At 54.4% G+C, this 20664-nt stretch overlaps 1 protein-coding gene across 2 annotated transcripts in view; it reads right to left on the reverse strand.

Moving 5' to 3' along the window:
• Window positions 1–2437: 2437 nt before the first annotated feature.
• The window catches only part of PACS1 (phosphofurin acidic cluster sorting protein 1), a 145352-nt gene continuing 127125 nt past the window's right edge, over window positions 2438–20664 (reverse strand). Inside the window, exons 11-24 of one of the 2 annotated variants that reach the window (XM_029915362.1) lie at window positions 16960–17040; window positions 15572–15687; window positions 15263–15398; window positions 13955–14059; window positions 13099–13205; window positions 12225–12379; window positions 11980–12090; window positions 10872–10974; window positions 10381–10423; window positions 8225–8267; window positions 7838–7973; window positions 5251–5477; window positions 3993–4112; window positions 2438–3850 (exon numbers count right to left, since the gene is read on the reverse strand). In XM_029915362.1, coding sequence (XP_029771222.1) covers window positions 3735–3850; window positions 3993–4112; window positions 5251–5477; window positions 7838–7973; window positions 8225–8267; window positions 10381–10423; window positions 10872–10974; window positions 11980–12090; window positions 12225–12379; window positions 13099–13205; window positions 13955–14059; window positions 15263–15398; window positions 15572–15687; window positions 16960–17040 — 1599 coding nt within the window. In that variant the 3' untranslated portion in view covers window positions 2438–3734. Of the gene's footprint in view, window positions 3851–3992; window positions 4113–5250; window positions 5478–7190; window positions 7584–7837; window positions 7974–8224; window positions 8268–10380; window positions 10424–10871; window positions 10975–11979; window positions 12091–12224; window positions 12380–13098; window positions 13206–13954; window positions 14060–15262; window positions 15399–15571; window positions 15688–16959; window positions 17041–20664 lie in introns of those variants that run through there. The other variant, XM_029915363.1, reaches the window with a different exon arrangement.

A 20664-nucleotide genomic window follows, 5' to 3' on the forward strand; every position in this document is an offset into this window, starting at 1 on the left:
CTGAGTGGTGCAGCTGGACTGGGGACCCCATTCCAGCGGCACAGCCTCTTCATTCACTGGCAACAGATATTCATCGTGCACCTATGACGAGCCAAGAAGTACCCTGGGTGCCAAGGATACAGCAGGTACAAAAAGAATCCTGTTTTCTTGGAGCTTACTCTCCAGTGGGGAGAGATGAACAAATGAATAATTAAGTGCCAAGGAGTGAGAAGTGCTAATAAGGAAAAATAAAGAAGGGTGAGAGAAAAGGGAGGTGCTATCTCAGGCTGAAGCAGGGCAGGTTTCTCTGAGGGGACATTTAAGCCAAGGCTTCAATGAGGGAGCAAGTGGCACAGACCTAGAGGCAGGGGCAACAGCCTGTGCAAAGATCCTGAGGCAGAATGTGCCTGGGTTGGCGTGTCCGAGGAATGCAGAAGCAGCCAGTGGGCGAAGGGGAGAGTAAGAAGGGAGATCAAGCAAGGAGGCCAGATCACGCAGGCCTTGTGGGCTATGATGAGCGCTTTGGATTATACTCTTAGTGGGAAGGGAAGCCACTGGACAGTTGAACACAACCTGACTAACATTTTAAAAAGCTCCCTCTGGCTGTCGTGTGGAGAACAGACTCCAGGAAGAGCAGGTGGAAGCAGAGATAGTTAAGAGGCTATTAGAACATCCAGACAAGAGATAACAGCAGCAGGGAAAGGGGTGGGGAGCTGCTGGCCTCTGGATCTGCCTCCGGGAAGCCTGTAGGATTTGCTGCTGGCCTGAATGCTGGGTATGGGAGATGAGAGTCAACGGTGCTTCCAAAGGTTTTGGCCTCAGAACAGAAGAGCACAGGGAGCCGTCTGTGCACAGGGCAGCGGTCCATACCGCAGGGCTGAGTGTGGGAGAGAGAAGGCCAGAGGTCCGAGCCCTGCGTTCCCCAGCATTCGGAGGCTGGGAAGCCGAACAGGGGACATTAAGGGAGGCCAAGAAAGGGCGCGTCAGAGCAGCGGAAGGAGCGCAGAGCACTGTCCACAGGTCAAGTGCAGAAAGCCATTCTAACAGGCAGTGTGCAGGTGCAGGTGAGGTCACGCAAGAAAACAGACCCTTGGATGTGGCAACTCAGGTCCCAGGTGACCTTGGTAAGGGAGCTTCTGATGGGGCTGTTGAGGATCAAAGCTCATAGGAGATGCAAGGGGAGGCAGGGAACACGAATGCCTCTTAAAGAACCTCACTTCCAAGGGAGCACAGGTGCGGTGTGGCGGTCAGAGGAGCTCTAGAAGCAGGGAGGCTGTTTTCACGCGGGAGCGGTTCCTGCACGGCGGCGCGGCGGCGGCGCGTAGACGTGAAAGGTCCGGGAGAGATGCGGGCAGGAGAGAGGGGGCAGCTGCGGGAGCGGAGCCCTGGAGGTGTGACGGGGGCAGGCCCAGGATGTGGAGTCGGACAAGCAGGCTGGGGGGTTCTCTTCCTCACCCTCATCTGTCCCCTCAGTTCTAAGCTAGACCCACTCCCCACCCCGGGACTCCCGAGAACTCCCAGGTCTGCGGGAGCCCTCTCCCACTGCCTCCCCGCCACCCAGGCCTCCAGTGGAGCTGCCGCTCAGGCCCGAGGCAACGCTCGCATCTTCTCTAGCTCACCTCAGACACAACTCGACTTCTGGCGTTTCCACTCACCAACCAGACTGTACACCTTGTTCGGTAACTAACGTGCCGGCTGCATTTCTGGGACACCTTCATAGACCTCACTGCACTCTTCCCCTGGGGAGGCAGGCATTATTTCCAGGTTTCAGGCTCAGAGTTTGGTGCAGGGCCGCACTGCTGGGTTCCAGAGCGTCCATTAGGTCCCTGGGGCACAGGGCCAGGGAGCCAGTGACAGCGCGCCCTGCCTGGTCCCCCACTCCTCTGCGGCTGTGTCCTGCAGGGCAAGGGGGCCAAGTCCCGATCTCGGGCACTTCACGAGAGGGAGGCTGGTGTGCAGACCTCCCTCCGGGGGTGTGCGAAGCCCAGCACCCAGAGAGCAGGGGCTCTGACTGGGTTCCATCTCTAAGTGAAGTGCAGGCAGGAAAGCCAACTCAGTGATAAAGCCCAGCTCTGCCCTCCCCACCTCGGCCTCAGGTGTCACCAGCTTCCAAACACTATGGCAGGACGTCAGCCTAGTAGAGGGAAAGATGCCGAGTTCTAATCATCAATCGGAAGATAGAAACCGCCCTTGACATGTCACTGTCTTAGGAAGTGGGATTTGGGGATGAAGAGTCCTAGAGGAAAAATGAGATTCTGGTGTGAGAAGAGTGTTATTTCTGTTTCTGACCTCTGCTTGCCTCATACTGGGAGAGACATTTTTATGCCTGTTTCTATAATTAAGGAAATGAGAATATGCTTCTTCCAGCCATTTGAGAGGAGTCGGCTGTGTGGTGCAGAGGGGAGAGGGTCGGGCAGATCCTGCGTCACAGTGAGAGGCATAAAAGCCCAAGCCTTGCTAGTTGGTAAGAAATCACCAGTTTATTGAATGAAAAACCCAACATCCACTCAGTCCCTCAATCCCCACCCCTCTCCGGCCTAGAGAGAGCAGCTCGGCCCAGGAGACGCTCTGGACAGCAGGGCTGAGCAAGGGTATAAGGGCTGGAGGAGTCTGGGGGAGGTATGGAGAATGAGAAAAACACTTTTCAAAATGAAGTTCTGTGCAAAAACTTCTAGAAGGGTGAAAGGGTGATGGTAAAGCTCTGGAGGTGCTGGGGTCGGGGTGGACAGAGCGCCGTGGCTGGGATGGCGGCCCTGCGCGCTCAGCCTCTCCTGAGAAGGCTGATGTCGAGGCTGAGGAGTTGGCTCCGGCCCCCGTGGCAAGAGGGAGGGTCTGGAGCCTGCTGGAGAGAGGCCTGGCTGGGGAGGCGGGCTCTGTCCAGGCGACGAGGAGCGGAAGGACACACTGGGGAATGGGACACAAATGGACACGGTGGGCACAGGGGGATGGAGGGTCACAGACAGTATGCCGGCGGGGGGCTGCCTCCCATCTGTCCCAGTCTGGAGTTCAGGAAGAGGCAGCTCTGTGCTGGGGTGTAGGGGGTGGGAGGCAGAGGGAGGAGAGTCATCAACAAGAGGGAGCCACAAGGACAGCGACTGGTGCCCAAGCAAGTCACATGGAGCCACCAAGAGACTGGCTGCGCAGAGAACCAAAGACACGCTCGCGACATCTAGGGGGGACCTAGGGGTCAGTGAGGAAGTCGTGCATGGGGGAGACCAGGAAGGCCCCTGCACCCCAGAAACCCATGGAATCATCACAGAAATGCTGTTCTGGGGTGCGGGAGGGGTGGGGCTGCTCCTGTGACTGTGGAGGGGAGGGGGTCCCTTGGGCTCGGGGTGCGCCTCCCACCCCATGATGGGAGAACCCACAGCAGCAGGAAGTGGCCCTGGGCGCCAGTGGAGGGAGGAGGAGGGCTGGATACCCCGCTGGGGGCTAGGGCTCCAGGGTCCCATTTCCGGGAAGGAACTGGTGCCACATGGGGAGACTGGAAGTCGGTGAGGGAAGGCCCAGAGGACTCAGTTCCAGGGCTGGGAGCCAGAAGGCAAAATCAACATGCCCTGGCCTGGACCGGGAGGGCGGGGACTGAGCGGGAGGGAGGGGAGCTGGCAGTGTCCTTCGGGACCGGGCAAGAGAGATGCGGGCCTCAGGGCCAGGAAGGGGGTGCCGGACCCGGGCCTGCTGGCCTCCCCCTGCCCGCAGGCGGTGAGGCTGGTGGCAGTGCCAGGAGGGAGGAGAGTGGCCAGGAGACAGTGCCCTCAGGTGGCCTTGCTGCCACTGAATAGTCCCACTGGAAAGTGCTTGACATGGGTGGGCCACTGGGCCGCCAGCTGGAAGAACTTGATGTCACTCCACTCGACTCCGTCGATGGACACTGGGGTGACAGGGGAAGGAGGGGGTGACCGGGGCTGCTAAGGCCACCGCCCCAGGGTCCCTCTGGGAGGGCCACTGCCGCCCTCCCTGCAGAGCCCCCTTCCCCTGCCCGGCGGCCCCCCCCACCCCGTGCCTCCCCGTACCTCTCAGCATGGTCTGCTGTTGCTTGGCAGAGCAGATGAGGCGGCTGATGCCCTCGATGACCTGGCTCTTGGAATCTACCTCCTTTTCTCGAGGTTTCTTGCTCAGGAAGATGGTGGGAACTGCAAAGCAAGCAGAGCCACCTCGGTCACAGCCCTTGGAAAAGCAGTCACCCCTCCTCTCTCTCATCCCCGCCAGCCCTCCTTCCTGTGGGAGGGGTAGACGCTCTGTAGACGGACATCCTCTCTCCCCGGCTCCGGGTAGGCAGGCAGCACGTGCCAGGATCTTCGAGTCCTGCCCCCTCCCAGCACAGGCCTCTCCTAGAGCTTCAGTATCGTCAACTGTATAAAGAGGGCCTGAGGTCAGTTGGGTCTCTGAGGTCCCTTCCAGCGTGAGTGTTCTAGGTAGCCCAGAGGGCAAGGAGCCTTTGCCCTAGGGCTCCCCTTTCTATGCACTCACAGCCACGCAGGGCTGAGTCCACTGTGGCTAGGAGGGAGGCCACACTGGAGGGTCTGCACCATCTCTGCTTGGGGATGCTGGGGCAGCAAGCAAGACACGTGGAGCTGACAGGCCTGCCCTTGTTTGGGCTTTAGGTCAGGCACAGTCCCCCGCCTGGCCTCAAGAACTCTCTGGAGCAGGGGCATGAACAGAAAGAGGCCCCGCTGCTTTGGGAATGCTCTGAGGACGAAGGGTCCAGCAATGAAGGAAAGCCCCTGCCTGACAGTTGGCCGACGGGTGGGGCCGTGAGGGCCCTGGGGGCACCAGGCAGGCGTGCCCGCTATGGCAGGGGCACAGCCGGACCAGGGGAGCAGACCGAAGCACGCTCTGCCCTAGCCTTGGCAGTGGTATTCCTGCCTTGAACTCTCGGAGTACAGGACCCAGGCCACCCCCACCTCTACCTCTAGTGACTGAAACCACCCCGTCTTACCCAGAACGGGGTGTACTCCTTTCATTCTTAAACAACAAGGACACAGTGGTGGCCTCCTCTGTCACATGGTCCATCCCTGAGGGCGGTGGCTGGAAAGGCTCCCTCCACTGCCCCTAAGGTGCTGATGTTCAGCAGGTAGGGACCAAATGCTCACGGGGATGTCCGTTTCCTTCGCTACAGAAGGAACGGCCTTGTCCCGCAAGGCCCACAGCATATACGTGCTGCTTCACCCTCAGCCAAAGGGCTCCCGGAAGCAGATTCCATCCCAGGCCCTGAGAAGAGATGGGGAGCCCCGGTGGCCCCGTCTGTCCCTGGCCTCAGATGTCACTTACCTTTCTTGTTCTTCTCTTTGGTGACCACAGTCATTGCCATGGTGCCGGAAAGCTGGGCCTCCCCACCATGGGGCAGGCGGGAAACCTGCACTGAGCGGAAGACGCTCTTGAGAGTGTTCTTGGAACTGGCGTCCCTCTTGTCACCTTCCCTTCTCCGCTCACCGGGGTGGCCCAGCCAGTAGTCCACCTGGAGGCCAATCACGTCCCCATATGGGCTGTTGGGGCTCCTGAGGAAGGGGAACAGTAACGGAGAGTGGGCTCTGCCCTCAGCTCCCAACTACGAGGCCAGACTGGAGGGCCCGGAGGAGACTGCCAGGCTCCGGGAGGGGCGAGAGGAGGCGGCAGACTCCAGTCTCATGGAACTGGTTCGTGTGGGAAGAGAGAGGCAGGCTGATCAGAGGACAGAGCCAGGAGCGGGTAAAGACCTGAGGCCCTGTGAGGCCCTGTGAGCGAGGGGATGAGGGAAGCGGACAGGAAAGGAGCTTTAGGAAGAAAGCTGCACACACATACATACACACACTCACATGCAAACACACACACACACACACCCAGCAAGCATGTATGCACACATATACACACACATGCACACATATGTACACACCCAACAAGCAGAGCCCGGGCAAAACCCAGCCAACAGCTGCGGGGATGCAGTGGGGCAGAGCCAGAAAGCCCACGGGCAGCCCCGCAGCAGCCCCGGAGGCCGCGCTGACGGCTGCTGCCCTGTGGCCTTCTCTTGTTTATGGCACTTCTGGCTCCGGGATAATTTTAGCTCCGAGGGGAAAAAGAGCTGATGTTTTCTTGAAAAGAAGGCGTCAGACACAATAGGTACACAGGCTACAAAAGTCATCTGACATTTCTCTTTCTGCCTAGTTTTAGTGGTTCCATTAAAACCCAGCTTAAATGGGATAGAAAAGGAGGTCAAGGTAAAGGCTGGTCCCCAGACCCCCAGGAAGCCTGGCGCAGCAAGGCATTACGGGCGATGTGGCGTTCCGGCCTTTCCTGCACTGTCCCTTCCATAAAGCAGCAGAGACCATTTGCTGGGAAGTGAAAAGGGGAGGAGGGGTGAGGGAGGATAAGGGCTGGGGTCCGAGGGGCTAGGCAGGCTTCCCCCCTCTAAGAACATTCATATTCTTCAGGGACCATTACCCTGGCATTGGTGTTTCTGGAAAAGAAAAAGAGGCCAGTGTCTCCCCTCTCTGCTGTTGAGGACCGTCCCAGAAGAAGCACAAAGAGGTAAGGGAGAAACAAGGGAAGGTGGAGGAAGGCGGCACAGGGGCCCCTTGTGTCCCTGACCCGCGCCTGCCCTACCCCTGCCTCACAGTCTGCGCCCTCGGGCGCCTGCGGAGCGCCCTGCTCCACGCACCTCTGTCAGCCCCTCGTGTTCTCAGGCCTGCCACGAGGGCTGCCTTCTGGGAGGCCACCCTGACCCCCTGATCTAAACTATGGGTACCTGAGGTCCTAAAGAAATTCCTTCCCCTTTCAGAGCCATCCCCCTACTAATTTTTCATAGCACTTACTGCAACCGACACAAGTGGAAAGTTTTTGCTGCTCGGGCATTGCCAGGGCCCAGGAGCCCGAGCTCCGGGACTAGGACGTTCTTAGCTGTTACAGCTCCAGTGCCTCCAACGGGCACCCTGCTGACAGACAGACAGACTGCACGAAAGAAGGCGATCCCCCTCAGGTGCCAGGCAGCAAACCATACAGGTTCTTATTTAAGCCTCACAAAACTGTGACATGGCTATTTCACTCTACTTAGAGTCGAAAAAGAAGCTGAGTAACATGTCCAAGTGATAAAGACTCTTGACCAAACTTTAGAAACTTTAATCTGGCTCCTAAACTTCTTCCTAGGCCCATCTGCCTACATCTGGTAAAATCCAGTTAGCAAGAGTCCCCACCCCCCGCACCTGACCACCTGGGGCACCTGCTCAGCTTCCTCACCGCCCCCCGCCCCCTGAGATGTCTGACATCCTGACTTGTCTTCAGTAAGAACCCTGTTAGGTCGGTTTAGAATCCCCCCTGACCCCTAATGGTTCTTCTTAGTAATTTTCCATCCAGACCTGCGCCCTGGGTAGAAACCCCCACCTGCAAACCTGCGGCAGCGCTCCCTGCACCTATCTCGGCGGTTCGCCTTGACGTGGTCTCTCTCACTGAGCTTCATCAAGTGTCACTGAGCAACTCGTTCTCTCACACAAGCTAATGTAGAACAGCCAGGTGTGCAGGGCTCCCGTGCCCACACTCCACCTCGCTGGGCAGTCCCCCAGTAAGACTCCTGTACGGCACTTTACGGGTTACAAAGGGCGTCTCTGCCATTTGTCTCATTCAATTCTTTTATCCTGGGAGATAGGGAAGAAAGGAGCCTCCACTGTACAGAGCTGTTCCACTTGCCCGGCTAGTGACCTATGTCTCTGAATTCAAACTCCTATGTCCTCGCCACTAACCTGCCTTCTACACTCACTATGCCGTCAATTATACACTGCTGTGGAGTTGGAGGGGCGGGGTTGGGAGGGAGTGGGGGGGGGAGTCAGTACAGCTCCGGGGCCCTGACGGAGGGGGCTGTGGGAAGGAGAGGTATGGGCGAGAGCCTTACCCCACAACCGCGAGGGCACTGCTCATGGATGGGGAGGAAGGAGGGGTGGCTGTGGTGTCTCGGCTCAGGCCCGAGCTGGAAGGCGGTGATGTGGAGGGCACAGTAAGGCTGACCACCGGTGAGTCATCCCCGTCACCTGTCAGGGGGACAAACACAGGCAGCCAAGGGGTCAAGGTACCTCTCTGTCTAGCTGCAGCCCAGCCTTTGACACCTCCCACCGGCCCCTGCTACCACTTTACCAGGAAGTGAAGGTACCCAAGTTTTCCAGCTCAAACTCTGACTTAACCTTAGGACCCCCCAAATCTTCACCTTCTGGCCTGCTGCTCTAAAGGGGAGGCCCAGAAGGTATCACCTCACTTCACAGAAGCAAAAGAACCCCAGGCTCACCTGCAGTGGAAGGAGAATCTTCAACCAGACCCACCTTCACCACCTGAGAAAGGAAACACCGCACTGAGTCCTCTCGCTGAAGCTGGCCACACTCCGAGCCAGCTGCAAGCAGGGTTTACAGCCATTACTGTAGATTATTTGGTTGGAGGCTTTTAAAATCTTTGCAAATCCAGAGCAGCCCAGATCTTTAAGATATGTACAAAAGCCCAGTTCCAAACAATGAGGTGGAGGCACATGAGACCTAGGGGCTCATCTCTGGGGAGGGCAAAGCTACCCCGAAGGTAGGAACCATTTCAGTATTCGGATCTCATTTCCTCTAAGACCACGTAGGGAGGCGGCCATCTTCCCAGGTCAGAGAAGTAAAGAACTGCTCTGGGAAAGCTCAGCGAGACGGGCTGGCGCAGGGGAGGCGCTCTCAGAATGCCTGCCTGTCACACGGAGCAAGGCGACATGCTGATGTGCTGATACCAGCTTCCCCCTTTCCAGACCTGCTGTACGGAATCTGGGAGAGTAGGGGTAAGGAAGTGATCCCAGGGACCCTCGCCCCTTCCTTGCCTCAAGGCAGTGGTATTAACTTCGGCTTCCCAAAGGATTTTTAGATTTCTCACAGAGAATTCTGGGGAGGACAGAGGAGGCTCTCCAGCGGCCAGCAAAGGGCTCAGCTAGAAACAGACTATTTGAAGGTTGCAGCTGTGACTTGACGTGACAGGTGAATTCCTGTGAGGTTGCAGGCCAAGGGCCTAGCACCGGCAGAGGTGCAGCAGAGCTGGGGGTCAGGGAAGCTGAACCCTGGGGCCTGGCGGGGAGTGCAGATGACGTGCAGATGGTCCCATCAAGGCTGCTCAGAACACAGGGCTGCTATTCACTGAAGTTGGTCCCAGATTCTCTATGCAGCCTTATTGTAGTTCCCGGAAAGTAACATATTGACACTCTGAACCTCCTGGGTACAACTCCCCTTGCTCCTCTGGCATTATGTGAGGCTGCCAGTTCCTTTGTTGGTTTCAATTTTCAGTTTTGTACATTTCCCTCTTGTCTGTGAGGCCAGAGTATGCAGCAGCCCACAGCTCCATAAAGATGTGTATCAAACCACCAGCTTCGGCTACAGGCCACGGTCTGGAGCCTCCAACATGGCAATGGGAGTAGCCCCGGTGGCCAAGAAGGACTGAGTGGATCATTCAGACAGTAGGCTTTAGCAAGGCCCAAAAGAGCACCCGAATTTCTCCAGGCTCAGGGATCTCCCATGATCACTCGAGACATCCAGAATCTGGGACGAGCAAAGAACAAGCCCAAAGCTAGGAGAGCATAGGAAAAGATACAAGCCGATTTGGAAGTGAAATTCGATTGTCTCACACAGGAAAATCTGAATTTTCAGCCACGCTTTTGTGGAGTGCTTTGGCCCCGCAGGGTGTCAGCTTTGTCACCTCTGGGGTCTCCTTCTCAGTTGGTCTCTGCCTTGTGGCCCAGCTACTGCCAAATGAAGCAAAGGCCAGGGCCACCTGACTGCAGAGATATCCGAGACATTTCCCTTTTATTTTCAAAATCAACTTCTCCTTTGAGTAAACAGGAAGGGAAAGAAGGGACCCTTCTTTACAGTGGCACGTTTGACTCGGAAGACAGAAATACCTACTTCTTGGACTTCTTTTCAGAATATCATCTATCATTTTATTTCTGAGGCAACTTTCTTTTCCCTGGAGGCTGCAGAACCTATGCTCTGGATGTCCCTCCTGAGGCCACGGCACCAGGTTCCGGGCATGGTGTGATAAGTAGGAGACACTGGTGATGACCTGGGGTGGCCCATGATTCAGGAAAAGAGGACACCGAAAGGAACAGCTCAGTACATGTCCCAGCCCAGGGACCTTGACACTACTGACCTTGGGGCCAGATCAGTCTGCCGGGGGCGGGGAGAGCTGTCCTGTGCACTGTAGGAAGTTTAGCAGCATCTCTGGTCTCTACCCACTAGATGCCAGCGGGATGCCAGCACCCCAATTTCCAGCTGTGACAACCAAAAATGTCTCCAGACATGGACAGATGTCCCCTGGGGGCAAAATCACCTCTGGATGAGAACTGCTGTCTAGATGAATCTTTTATTTGTGTGTGTGTGGAGGGGAGGCCAGGAGAATGGGTGGGGTGCAGAGGAGCGGGGAGTCAGTACTCACACCAATGAAGGGGATAAACTTCTGATAGGAGTCTTCATCAGGGCTGTAGGGAGAGAAGGGAAAGCCTACAGTCAGGGGGCGATACCGCACGGAGGGCTGGGGAGACAGCTTTTGATGTTTTACTGTGGCTTCGAGGGAGCCCGACCCTGCACAACACTTTCCGTCATATCTCAGGGGGGCGTGAGGAGCTGCAGATGGAGGCATGAGACCCAATTCCGCGTACCGCACCTCCTTCTCCCGCATGCGGATTCTAGCCCTTGGGATGGACTTCTCTTACACTAAGGGGGCATCTATGGGGAGAGGGGCCCAGGACAAGGATGGGAGGGACTGGGCCTGGATGGAGGCAGTAAAAACGCTGTCTCTCATATTCTCTTGTGTTTCTACAAAGAGAAATAGGTGGGGAGAAGGAAAATACGGAAAAGCAAAGAAAACTCATGATTTATCTAGCCCACCCACCCTATTTTCAGGAAATCCCCTGAAGTCAGACTTACAACTTATGCCTGCAGGTCAGCATGGCTTCGGCCACAGGGAGCTGGTGCGTCACGCCTGCCCCATTGACATACTGCATGACTCGCCCCACCACGTCCAGTTGCTCTGCAGCAAAGACGAGAGATAACTGGCACCTTATTTCAGCAGGGAAACCGGAAAACCCTCGTAGACCCCTTGTTGAGACCCATCAGAAGACCCCAGGGGGAGAAAGGTTCCAAATATCCTCTGGTTTTGAATATAAGGAACGAAGACTCGAAGAGCTGTTCTCTCCCTTCCAATCTGTTTGCGGTTCCTCAATGTTCCGCTCTTTTCTAGGCTAATCATGCTCATGACTCTACTGTGCTCACACCGATCTCATAACCTAGAGGGACTCATCCACTCTACCAATCTCTGCTTATCACTTCCTTCAAGGTCTGGTGGCGCATTTGCTACTCCTCAGCCTTGCAGAACTCAGGCTCGCTCTAAGTGCTGCCACTTTGACTCTGTATTTCAGAGAAAACACATGGTCAGCGCAGCATTATTCACTCATCAACAGATTGCTTAGTAGCTATTCTGTTTCTTTTCTTTTTTAAAAAGTTTTTTTTACATTTATTTATTTATGAGAGACAGAGAGAGACAGATCGAGCTGAGAAGGGTCAGAGAGAGAGGGAGATATAGAATGCAAAGCAGGCTCCAGGCTCCAGGCTCTGAGCTGTCAGCACAGAGCCCAGTGTGGGGCTCGAACTCACGAACTGTGAGATCATGACCTGAGCTGAAGCCAGAAGCTCAACCGACTGAGCCACCCAGGCACCCCAACTATTGTTTCTTATGTTTTATTTCTCCAACTAGAAATGTCCTCCTCACCACCTCCTCATGGCCCTCCTTATTTCTAGATGTATAGGAGTAGAGCAAACAGCAGAGATTAAAAACTTCCAGAGTGAAGAAGGGTTGCCCATAATGGGCCTCCTCCTAATAAATACTTACTGAAAAAATAAACATGCAAAGGGATTGGGAGAGGTAGAGCCACAGGGAGGAAAAAAAGTAAGCTCTCCTGGCCTCCTCCTTCAGCCAAGACCGGCCCTCCATGAACCAGGTGGCACTCTGCCTCAGCTCCTCACCAAGGGCCGTTACCTGACACTGGGGGCTCCGAGCGACTGAACAGGTCTCTCCAGCCAGAATCAAGGAAGGTGCTGCTGTACCTACTGTCGACTGAGCCCAAGTATTTGGCCACAGGGTGAGAACCTGGGAGATGGAAGCCAGAGAAGGTAAACTGGTTAAGGGACAGAATACGGCCTGGCCTTTGACCTCCCTCACTGTCCCTTCGTAGGGCCCAGCCCCAACATGCTGCTTCAGGAGTGAAATCCGCCCATCTTTACCGAGGGGAATGATGAGAAAGCGCATGTAGCCAAGCCAGTCAGAGGTCTTGCTGGCCAGCGACTTGACGAAGAACCGGAGGATGGAGCTCAGGTAACTCTGGCCTCCCACCGCTGCCACCTTCACCGGCCTGGGCATGGAGGAGTTGCAGTTGCAGCTGCGGAACAAGGCAAGAGTCACAACCACATTTACAGGGTTCGCCAGCATCCTGCTCAGAGGAAGGCCCCAAGCTCTGACTTTACTTGATCTCAACAACCCACAGGGGAAAAATTAGCCAATAAACAAAATAATACCCAAAGAGGCAATAAACTACAGTGCTTTTGCAATTAGGAGAGAAATCTAGGATCAGAGAGGGCAGGTAATTGTCTAGAAGGAAGAAAGAATTAGCTTAGCCTAATGGGAGACAAGCCGGCAGTGCTGCCAAGGGTCAGCGGTGGGCGTGAGCCCAGACGCCTGGAAGGCCTGCAGTTCTCATTCCCATTGACAGGGACTCTGGGCCCCTCTGGGGAGGTCCTGGGAAGGGAAAGCCCTGACGGTGGATGCCAAGTATCGTGGCACAGTTAGAGGGATGAGAGTAAAACACCTTTGTAAACCCTAGTTCTTTCTCCCTGGTCTTCTTCGTCCTGGGTTTAAAAAGATGTGGCAGGTCAAGGAGTACAAGTGGGGAGGCAGGGAGAGCAGGAGAATGACATTTTCACTCCCTGACCCCGGGGCCAGCAGGGACAGCAGAGCACCATGGCTGCCACTGGCAAACCACACAGGGACTGAGGAGTTTTGTCTGGTGAGGCCGGGCAGTCCTGTCACTGCTTAGAAGTCAGGGTGGGAGGAGGAGGCCAGAGGGAACCCCAAAGGGCAGGAGATAAGCAGAGGCCTTACTAGCGCTGAATACGGGTGAGCAGGGCGGACAGCACGGCCTGGACCTCCACGGTGGAGCAGGTACACACGACAGGCTTCCGCTGGTCCTGGAGCAGCTCTGCCACGTACTGGGGGGCAGGGAGGGAGAGGGCGGGGACACAGGTGAGTCCGCGCAGCGAGAACGCGGCTCCCCCACAGGCACCAAGGGACCAGGCTAGGCTGCAACACCAGCTGGAGTTGCAGGGCCCTGTCCTCTGTCCTTCAGACCAGAGCCAGGCAAAGTCAGGTCCCTGGCTGTCAATGCGGAGAAGGTGGGGCTAGACCCCATATAGACACGCTAGTCAGGAAACGTGGGAAGGTAAGGAATCTTTAGATTCTCACGCTGCCTCTGTAGCATATGTTCTAGGTGGCAGCGCTCCTCAGAGAGAGGGATTCTGCCACAGGGATCTACGGGAAGGGGGTGGGGTGGGGACAGCAGTGACCGGGAGCCCGAGGGGACTGCTCCGCCTCCTCTGAATCGCCTTCGCGGGCACTAGGGTAACCTTGGCATTTTACAGCACTTTGTACCTTTCCAGATACCTTTATTCTGTTACACTGACATAGCAGACAGACAGACAAGACAGAAGAACCACACACAACCACCCTGGAAGGAAGGTAGGACTGGTAATACTGTTGCTTTTCTACAGATGAGGAAACTGAGGTACAGAATGTTAGTGACGTGAAGTCCTACAGACTGGAAAGTGACAGAACTGGGACAGGAGCCCAGAGCTATCGGCTGAGTTCAGTGAAGAGGAGCCTGGGACACGGGGGTTGTTCTCCCATCTGTCCAGGTCCTGCCTCCGGCCCCCAGGGCCTCTCCTCCCCAGCCCCCCTTTACCTGGCCCTGCCAGTCCGCGGTGTCGACAAGGATGACGTTTTCTGGGAGGGCTGCGTCGGACACCAGGATCTGATTCAGCTGGTCGTACACGACCTTCCTCGGGATCTGCGGGGGCAGAGGGCCGGTCAGGTAGTCCCCAGGGCCTGAGGGCAGGGCGGGGCGCTCCAGGGCAGAGGATCTGGGGGGCGGGCACTCAGGGAGAACAGAGGCTAGGAGTTTCTGGAGGAGACCCAGCACCCCACTGGCCAGAGCAAAACGGAGAGAAGGATAAAGAGCCAGCAGCGAGTCCTCCGAGAACACACTCAGACACCAGGAGCAAAGCCGCAGCGGTTGTCCTGACGGAGGGAGGGCAGACTCGCTAGAAACACATCCAGCACCCCCGAAGGGTAGCGGTGCAGCAGGAAGCCCCAGGAGAGGAGGGAGGTAACAGTTCCCAGGTGCTCACAGAAATGAAAATGAGGCCAATGGGGGGAGAACCAAGGAGAGCGGCAGTGAGCTGTGCAGGGAGCCCCACTGTCACGGGGAACAAAAGGTACTTTAGGAACAGCGATTAGCAAGGAGGACGACACCTCGCCCCAGGCCCCGGCTATTCTGGTCTCCCATTCTTTTTCAGCTATGCAGGAAGCGCCATCGACACAAACTTCTCTTGCTGCTATTTGTCCGGTAAGCGGGCAGGCTAGCTGTAGCTCTAGAGGAAGGGCAGCCCTGTGAGGGGTGTCAGATGAGGAAGGTTCCTTCCCCAGGCCTCGATGCCTCTGGCCCTCAGAAAGAGAATGTAATTCCTGAGGTCTGGTTTCTTCTGCTTCTATTCCAGCCTACTCTTGGGTCTTTCAATCAAAATATCTTAATACTGTTGCTTTGCCAGCTTGAAATCACATGAACTGGCCCACAGTGGTGTCAGGGGTGTCTGAGGCCGGGTGGGTGATGCCCAAGGAGATTCTGACGGTGCCATCCTCTAGAAGAACTGATTCACTACACAGTCTCTAGACTGCGGTCTAATGGAGGCAGAGGCGGCAGAACAAGTAAGGTGTGGAACCGCCACTGGAGGGGGAAGGCAGGCTGCGACAACGCTGGCATTTCCTGCTCCTCCTCCGCTCCCTGAAGACCAGCACCGAAGCCAATTCCGCACCAGTAGTAAGTAACACATATGTTAGACTTCTCGGATTTAGATCTGTCTTCAAGACTTTTATTCAGAACATTCCAAAGTATTCCTCCTTTCCTCTCTACCTAACTATCCAAGGAAGATAACAAAAGAGAAGCCAAGGTCTAGGGATGCTCCAAGGGCCCTGGCCTTGAGCGACGGGGTACCTGTGTGCTGTGGCCCAAGTCAGGGGACCGCTCACTGTCCGAGCTGTTGGTTCTCTCACTCAGGGGCTTGGAGAGCTGCCGCTCCTTCAGGGGTGTGCTCCGCTTCTGCCGGGGCGTGTGCACCACGTCCACTTTGCTGCCAGAGACGTGGAAAGGAGGTAGTTAAATAGCCCGTGACCCCAAAGCCATTGCCACTCCACTCTTCCCTGGGCCATGAGCTTATGCTAACTATGGTCACAAGCCTCACACCATCTGCTTGGTTTCCTTAATTCTGTTCCGTTTTAGGATTTTCTTCCAATCTCGAGTTACCTGGGAGAAGCAGAACCTTGGAGATCTGTTTTGCTGGACTTCATGGGAGTTTTGACCTTCTCTGGCACCACCAGACTTGTGCTCATATCTCCGAACATGTCCTGGTCGGTAATTTCCTGCCATGGAGGAGAGGAAGCGGTGAGGGTTACTTCCCCCTCAGTGACCACTGGGGAGTCTCACAAGGAGAGTCAGTCACTCGCCCTCTTGTCCTAGAATCACACGGTTCTGCACCTCCAATCTCCCCAATGCGGAAGCTTACTGTTCGATTTAATGCCGTGAACCCGGCGGGCTGGGTGCTGGCTCTTGCTAGTCAATCTGTCCTCTGCATTTATGAGCTTGTCAACATACCAACCTGGACTGATGAGCTGGCTTTTTTAGGTAGGGAGAATTTTAATCATGACACAACAGGATTGGAATTCTTTTTCCTTCTTTTTTTTTGAATTTCATTTTGAAATGACCACTGCAGTATGGACCAAAGTCAGGGAAGAGTGGAAGCTAGGTTTTCAGATTACTGGTGAAGTACAAGCACAAGTGAATAGTAAGTTTTAAATTAACCTTGTATCAAGTCTAATGTCTGGTTATTTACTGGATCTTTAATGCAGCATTATTTACTACAGGAAACATGAGCCTAGATAATTCTTCCCTGGACTCCATTCAACCCCCAGGTCTCGCTGTGAGGCCACGGCGCACCCGGCCCCAGGCGGTAGCTGGTAAAGTTCTTCGCTTCCTCCCGCCCGCCGCGTCCAGCCGCCAGGCCCACGGGACGAACAGGAGCTTGTTCTGAGAGGCCTCGTTCAGAAGCCGCCCTCCAGTCGGAGTCCCTCGTCCTTCCCTGGGCCGCCCCAGAGCCTCGGCGTGCACGGCCAGGCTCCCTCCCTGAAGGGCGGTGTCTTGATGGCACATGTAGTCACCCGATACGTGTGCGTGGAGCCAATGCATAAACTGGCCACCCCACGCGGTACATTTCTCTAGGGCTTGGCCTGCCCTCCTGGGCAGCTCCAGTCTCTTAGGGGGAGGACCTGACCGATAATCACTAGGTCACTCTGTAAGGCAACACTGGAGGAAGGGATGGTTTTCAGGGGAAGACACTGGTTGTCATCTCTCAGAAGTAAATAAGGATGACAGACAGTGATAATTATCCAAATTAGCATTTAGTCAGATCTAATTAAAGAGCAGAATGGGGACATTTCTGGTTTGCTAATTTGGGGAAAGACCTGGCCTCTAGGGTAGGTGATATTTCACGGGCAAGGATTCTAGGAGAAAGAGAACACAGCACATTCCCAAGTCCACAGATGTAGGCAGAACTCCCAGGATGGCCCTGAAGGTCTGCTGGCTTTGTCTGTAAAGGCACAGAAACGCAGCGGAACACGGGCCTGAGCTGCACGTACCAGAGTGTCTGTTTCAGTCAAGCTGTCATCTTGATTTTTAATCCAAGCAGATTTGACTTTTTCTAGAGCAGCCAATTCCATCTGCAAAAATTATAATAATTAGTCATCACCATCCAAATAACTACCATTCTAACTGGTTTTCTTGGTCCCTCAGAAGCTTGAAATGCTTCCACTTAATTTAAAGATCTCATCAAAATCTGTGGAATTTCCATCTTCCGGGGAATGCGTTTTGCAAAAACCAAGTGTCAGAAGGATCAGCTACTCTTCATTCGATCAGCAGGACAGCGCAATGCAGAGACCAGCAGCCCTCGTCTCTCGGACTCTCACAGCAGGTCACAGGGAAGCGCAGCTCAGCGTTTAGAGGACTCTGGATGGCGCAGCAAGGCCTCCCACTCTGGGTGCAGTAAACGCCCTCACCCAGGGGGACGTCTGGGGCCTCTTCTGCAGGGAAATCTTACAGTTCAGGTCTTTGACTTTGAGACTAAAGACATCCGTGGTAGCCAAATTTATTTTGCTTTGTAGAAACATCTACAAAACCCTCAAGGCAAATGAATCAGCTAAGCAAAAAGATACCCAATGCTAAGCCATTTAGGTGTGAATTAATTCTCCCTCTGTCCTCAACTCTTACTAGCATTTTTCATAAACATTAAAAATTTACTTTGTAAACAACTGATCCATAGAACTAGATTTTTCATACTTGCTAATATGGTTTCTGACTATGCGGAGGCTACGTCAAAGTCACAAGACATTGAGCGTTGTTGTGGGTCTTGGATGTAGGGAAGGTACTGGCCTTAGCCAATCTTTTTGGAAACCAGGGAGTCAGGAAAGATCAAAGATATCCTACTTCCTCCCAATTATTCAAAATCCTTCCTCTGAGTAAATTAAGTAGTCTTGAGAAACACTGGGCTTATAAATTCAAGGGGGCACTTGGCAAACCAATGAGCAAGAATAGCAAATGCAGGCCCTGTGTCACATTCTATCTCCACCATCTGGTTTCTCACCTCGGCCCTGCTGACATCTTGGCCAGATCCTTCTTGTTGTGGGGGATGTGTCCTGTGCATGGCAGGATGTTCAACAGCATCCCTGGCCTCTGCCCACTAAGTGCTAGCAGCAGCACCCCCAACCCCTCAAGTTGTGACAATCAAAAATGTCTCCAGTCATTGCCGGCGCCAAATGTTCCTTGGGAAGAAGGCAAAAACCAGCCCTGGGTGAGAGCCACTGCTCTGAGCCATCTGCGAGACTAACCCAACACGAGGTCTTTAGCTAGACCTCGTGACCCCAAATCTAGAGATGGTTTGGCTCAGAGCCAAATAGGATAGTTTGCCTCAGATTGCAAGCTAGTTCATTATGCACTGTCTATATGAATAACCAATCAGAGTCCAGAATCATGGGAAAGTCCTGGTTAGATTTAAGACTAAAGATGATTTCACTCAATTTTGGATTTCAGTATCACAAATGAACTAAACACATTTAAAGGGAATGAATTGGAGCAATCACACCATTCTGCTGGAGCGTGTTAAAGTAGCATGTCTGGCCCTGTGACAGGTACAGAATTGTTTCCATGGTGAAGTTGCAACAACTTTCACTTGGCCTAAGGTTAGAGGGAACCTGCTGGCTGTTCCCGGGCTCTTCTAGATGTTCCAAACAGTCCCATTAGGAGCAAGCTCCCAATTCTCCAAATTCCTACTTTTGCTCCTGTAAATATGAAGGGCTTTTGTCACCCCAGAAGCCTGGAGCACAGCGGTGCAATAGCTGTGTCAAACTGTGTAGCACTGGAGGCAGATGCTACCAGTCCGAAGTCCTGTGCCCGCGGGGCAATGCTGGGGCTGCGGGGAGGGCGCATGCTCCTGGAGGGGGGCAGAGCGGGGTAGTAGTTAGGCTCTTTTTCACGAAGCACTAGTCTCTAACACCATTATTTACGGCGCAATGGAAATGGCAACTCTTGTACAGCAGGCAGTCTTGGCTGAGAGGCCGAGTCTCTCCACCTCCCTAGCCGAAGCACCGTCAGCGCCTATTGTTACTAGCTTGGAAAACCAAATTCTGCTGCTTCTGCGTACTCAAGTCACGGGAAAGCTAACAACTGTAATAACTTGTATCAGCAGAAATTCCTTCTGGTTCTGGCGATAAACTGACACTGGGGAACAAAAGAGAAGATTAAGAAAAATAAAATAACAATGCTAGGAAATCAGAAAGAGAGGATAAAAGTTGGGCAGCATGTGCACACCTGCCTATCTATGTATAACCTCAGTATGTTTTTCTAGTATATTTGGAACTTCCCTGTATACGCATGGCCTCGCTTTGTGTTTCCCCAGGGGCCTTTCACACTGAAGGATCCCAAAGCCCCGCATCCACATCAAGACACATGGGGCTCTTCCAAACAGAAACACCATAGAGACTCGGCAAGGCAAGTCTGAAATCCGGCCAACAGAGCCAGAATTTGAAGGGCTCACTAAAAAGACATCGAGATTCTAGCAATTTCAGGAGCCCAGAACCGAAATGGTTCTATGAGAGTGTAATAAGAACAGCGACAGCAGCCTCCGTTTACCGCATGCTTCCCGTGTAGTCGGCCAGTCCCCCTGCCCACCAGGCACCATGCCAGAGGCTTCGCCAGCACTCTCTCCTGGTGTCCCCACTCTGCCCCACGAGGCATGTGCCTTTACGGCACCTTGTAGATGAGGAAAGGAAGGCCTGGCAGCTGCCTCACATCACAGTCAGTGGGATGATGGAGTCAGGGTTCAAACTCAGAAGTCTGACTCCAGAGCCCACGCTCTCACTTCAGTCCCGCCTGCCCAGAGAGACGCTCTGCCTAGACAAGCAGCCCTGAGGCCGTCACACTGAAAAGACTGGAACTCAGGTGACTTTGGAGCTAACGAGGCTGCTATGCCAACTCTAAGGCGGCTGAGGCTCAGAGGATCAGTGGTTTTTCTCTCTAAACTGTGTTAGCCATACACCTGGGACTGAAGTAGGACTTCCAGACAAGTTCTCTCAACCAAGACATGCCTTCATTAGTATAAAATAATGTACTGATGTAGTAATAACGATCCCTACTATCTATTGAGCATTCATTATATGTTAGGTGTTATGCTTAGTGTTTTTGGGGGCATCATCTCAGGTAAGAACTTGACTGCATTTTGTTACAGCATTCCTTGTCCCGCATTCCTAGGACACTATGAGACAGTCCTTTGGCCAGGTGCCAGTTTCCTCTCTAGAAGGGTCTTCCTTCGTATTTACATTTAAGATGGAATCTGGCTGTAGCAGCCAATGATCTGTCCATGTGATACTGACGATTCAGCAGGGCCATTTAGAGGGTCCGTGAGAAAGAGCAGCTACAGGCCACATGAATAGTCAGGGGAGGCCTCCTCTGAGGGGTCAAGAGTGCAGGGTCTGCAAGTGACATGCCAGAGGCTTCTCCGTGGAGGAATTCTCCTTGTGGGCTGGTTTTCCATCCCACGTTTCTTCACTAATGCCACCTGCTGCCACCTTTCTAGGGCCTGACAGTGCAGGCTGTGCCTTCAGCAGGAAGGGGAGACAGCCCCACCTGGTGGCAGCAAGCAGTAAGACAGCCCACGCTGACCTATGAAAGGCCACAGGGTCTGCAGACCCCTGGGACAGACGGCAGCCCTCCCACAGACACAGTGCTGTTCAGGGGATGGAGTACCTCATGTCATTTCTTCACAGTGAATACCTATTCGCAAGGTGAGTTCT

The sequence above is a fragment of the Suricata suricatta genome, chromosome 11, assembly GCF_006229205.1.
Source record: "Suricata suricatta isolate VVHF042 chromosome 11, meerkat_22Aug2017_6uvM2_HiC, whole genome shotgun sequence".
In the NCBI taxonomy this organism is placed as follows: Eukaryota; Metazoa; Chordata; class Mammalia; order Carnivora; family Herpestidae; genus Suricata; species Suricata suricatta.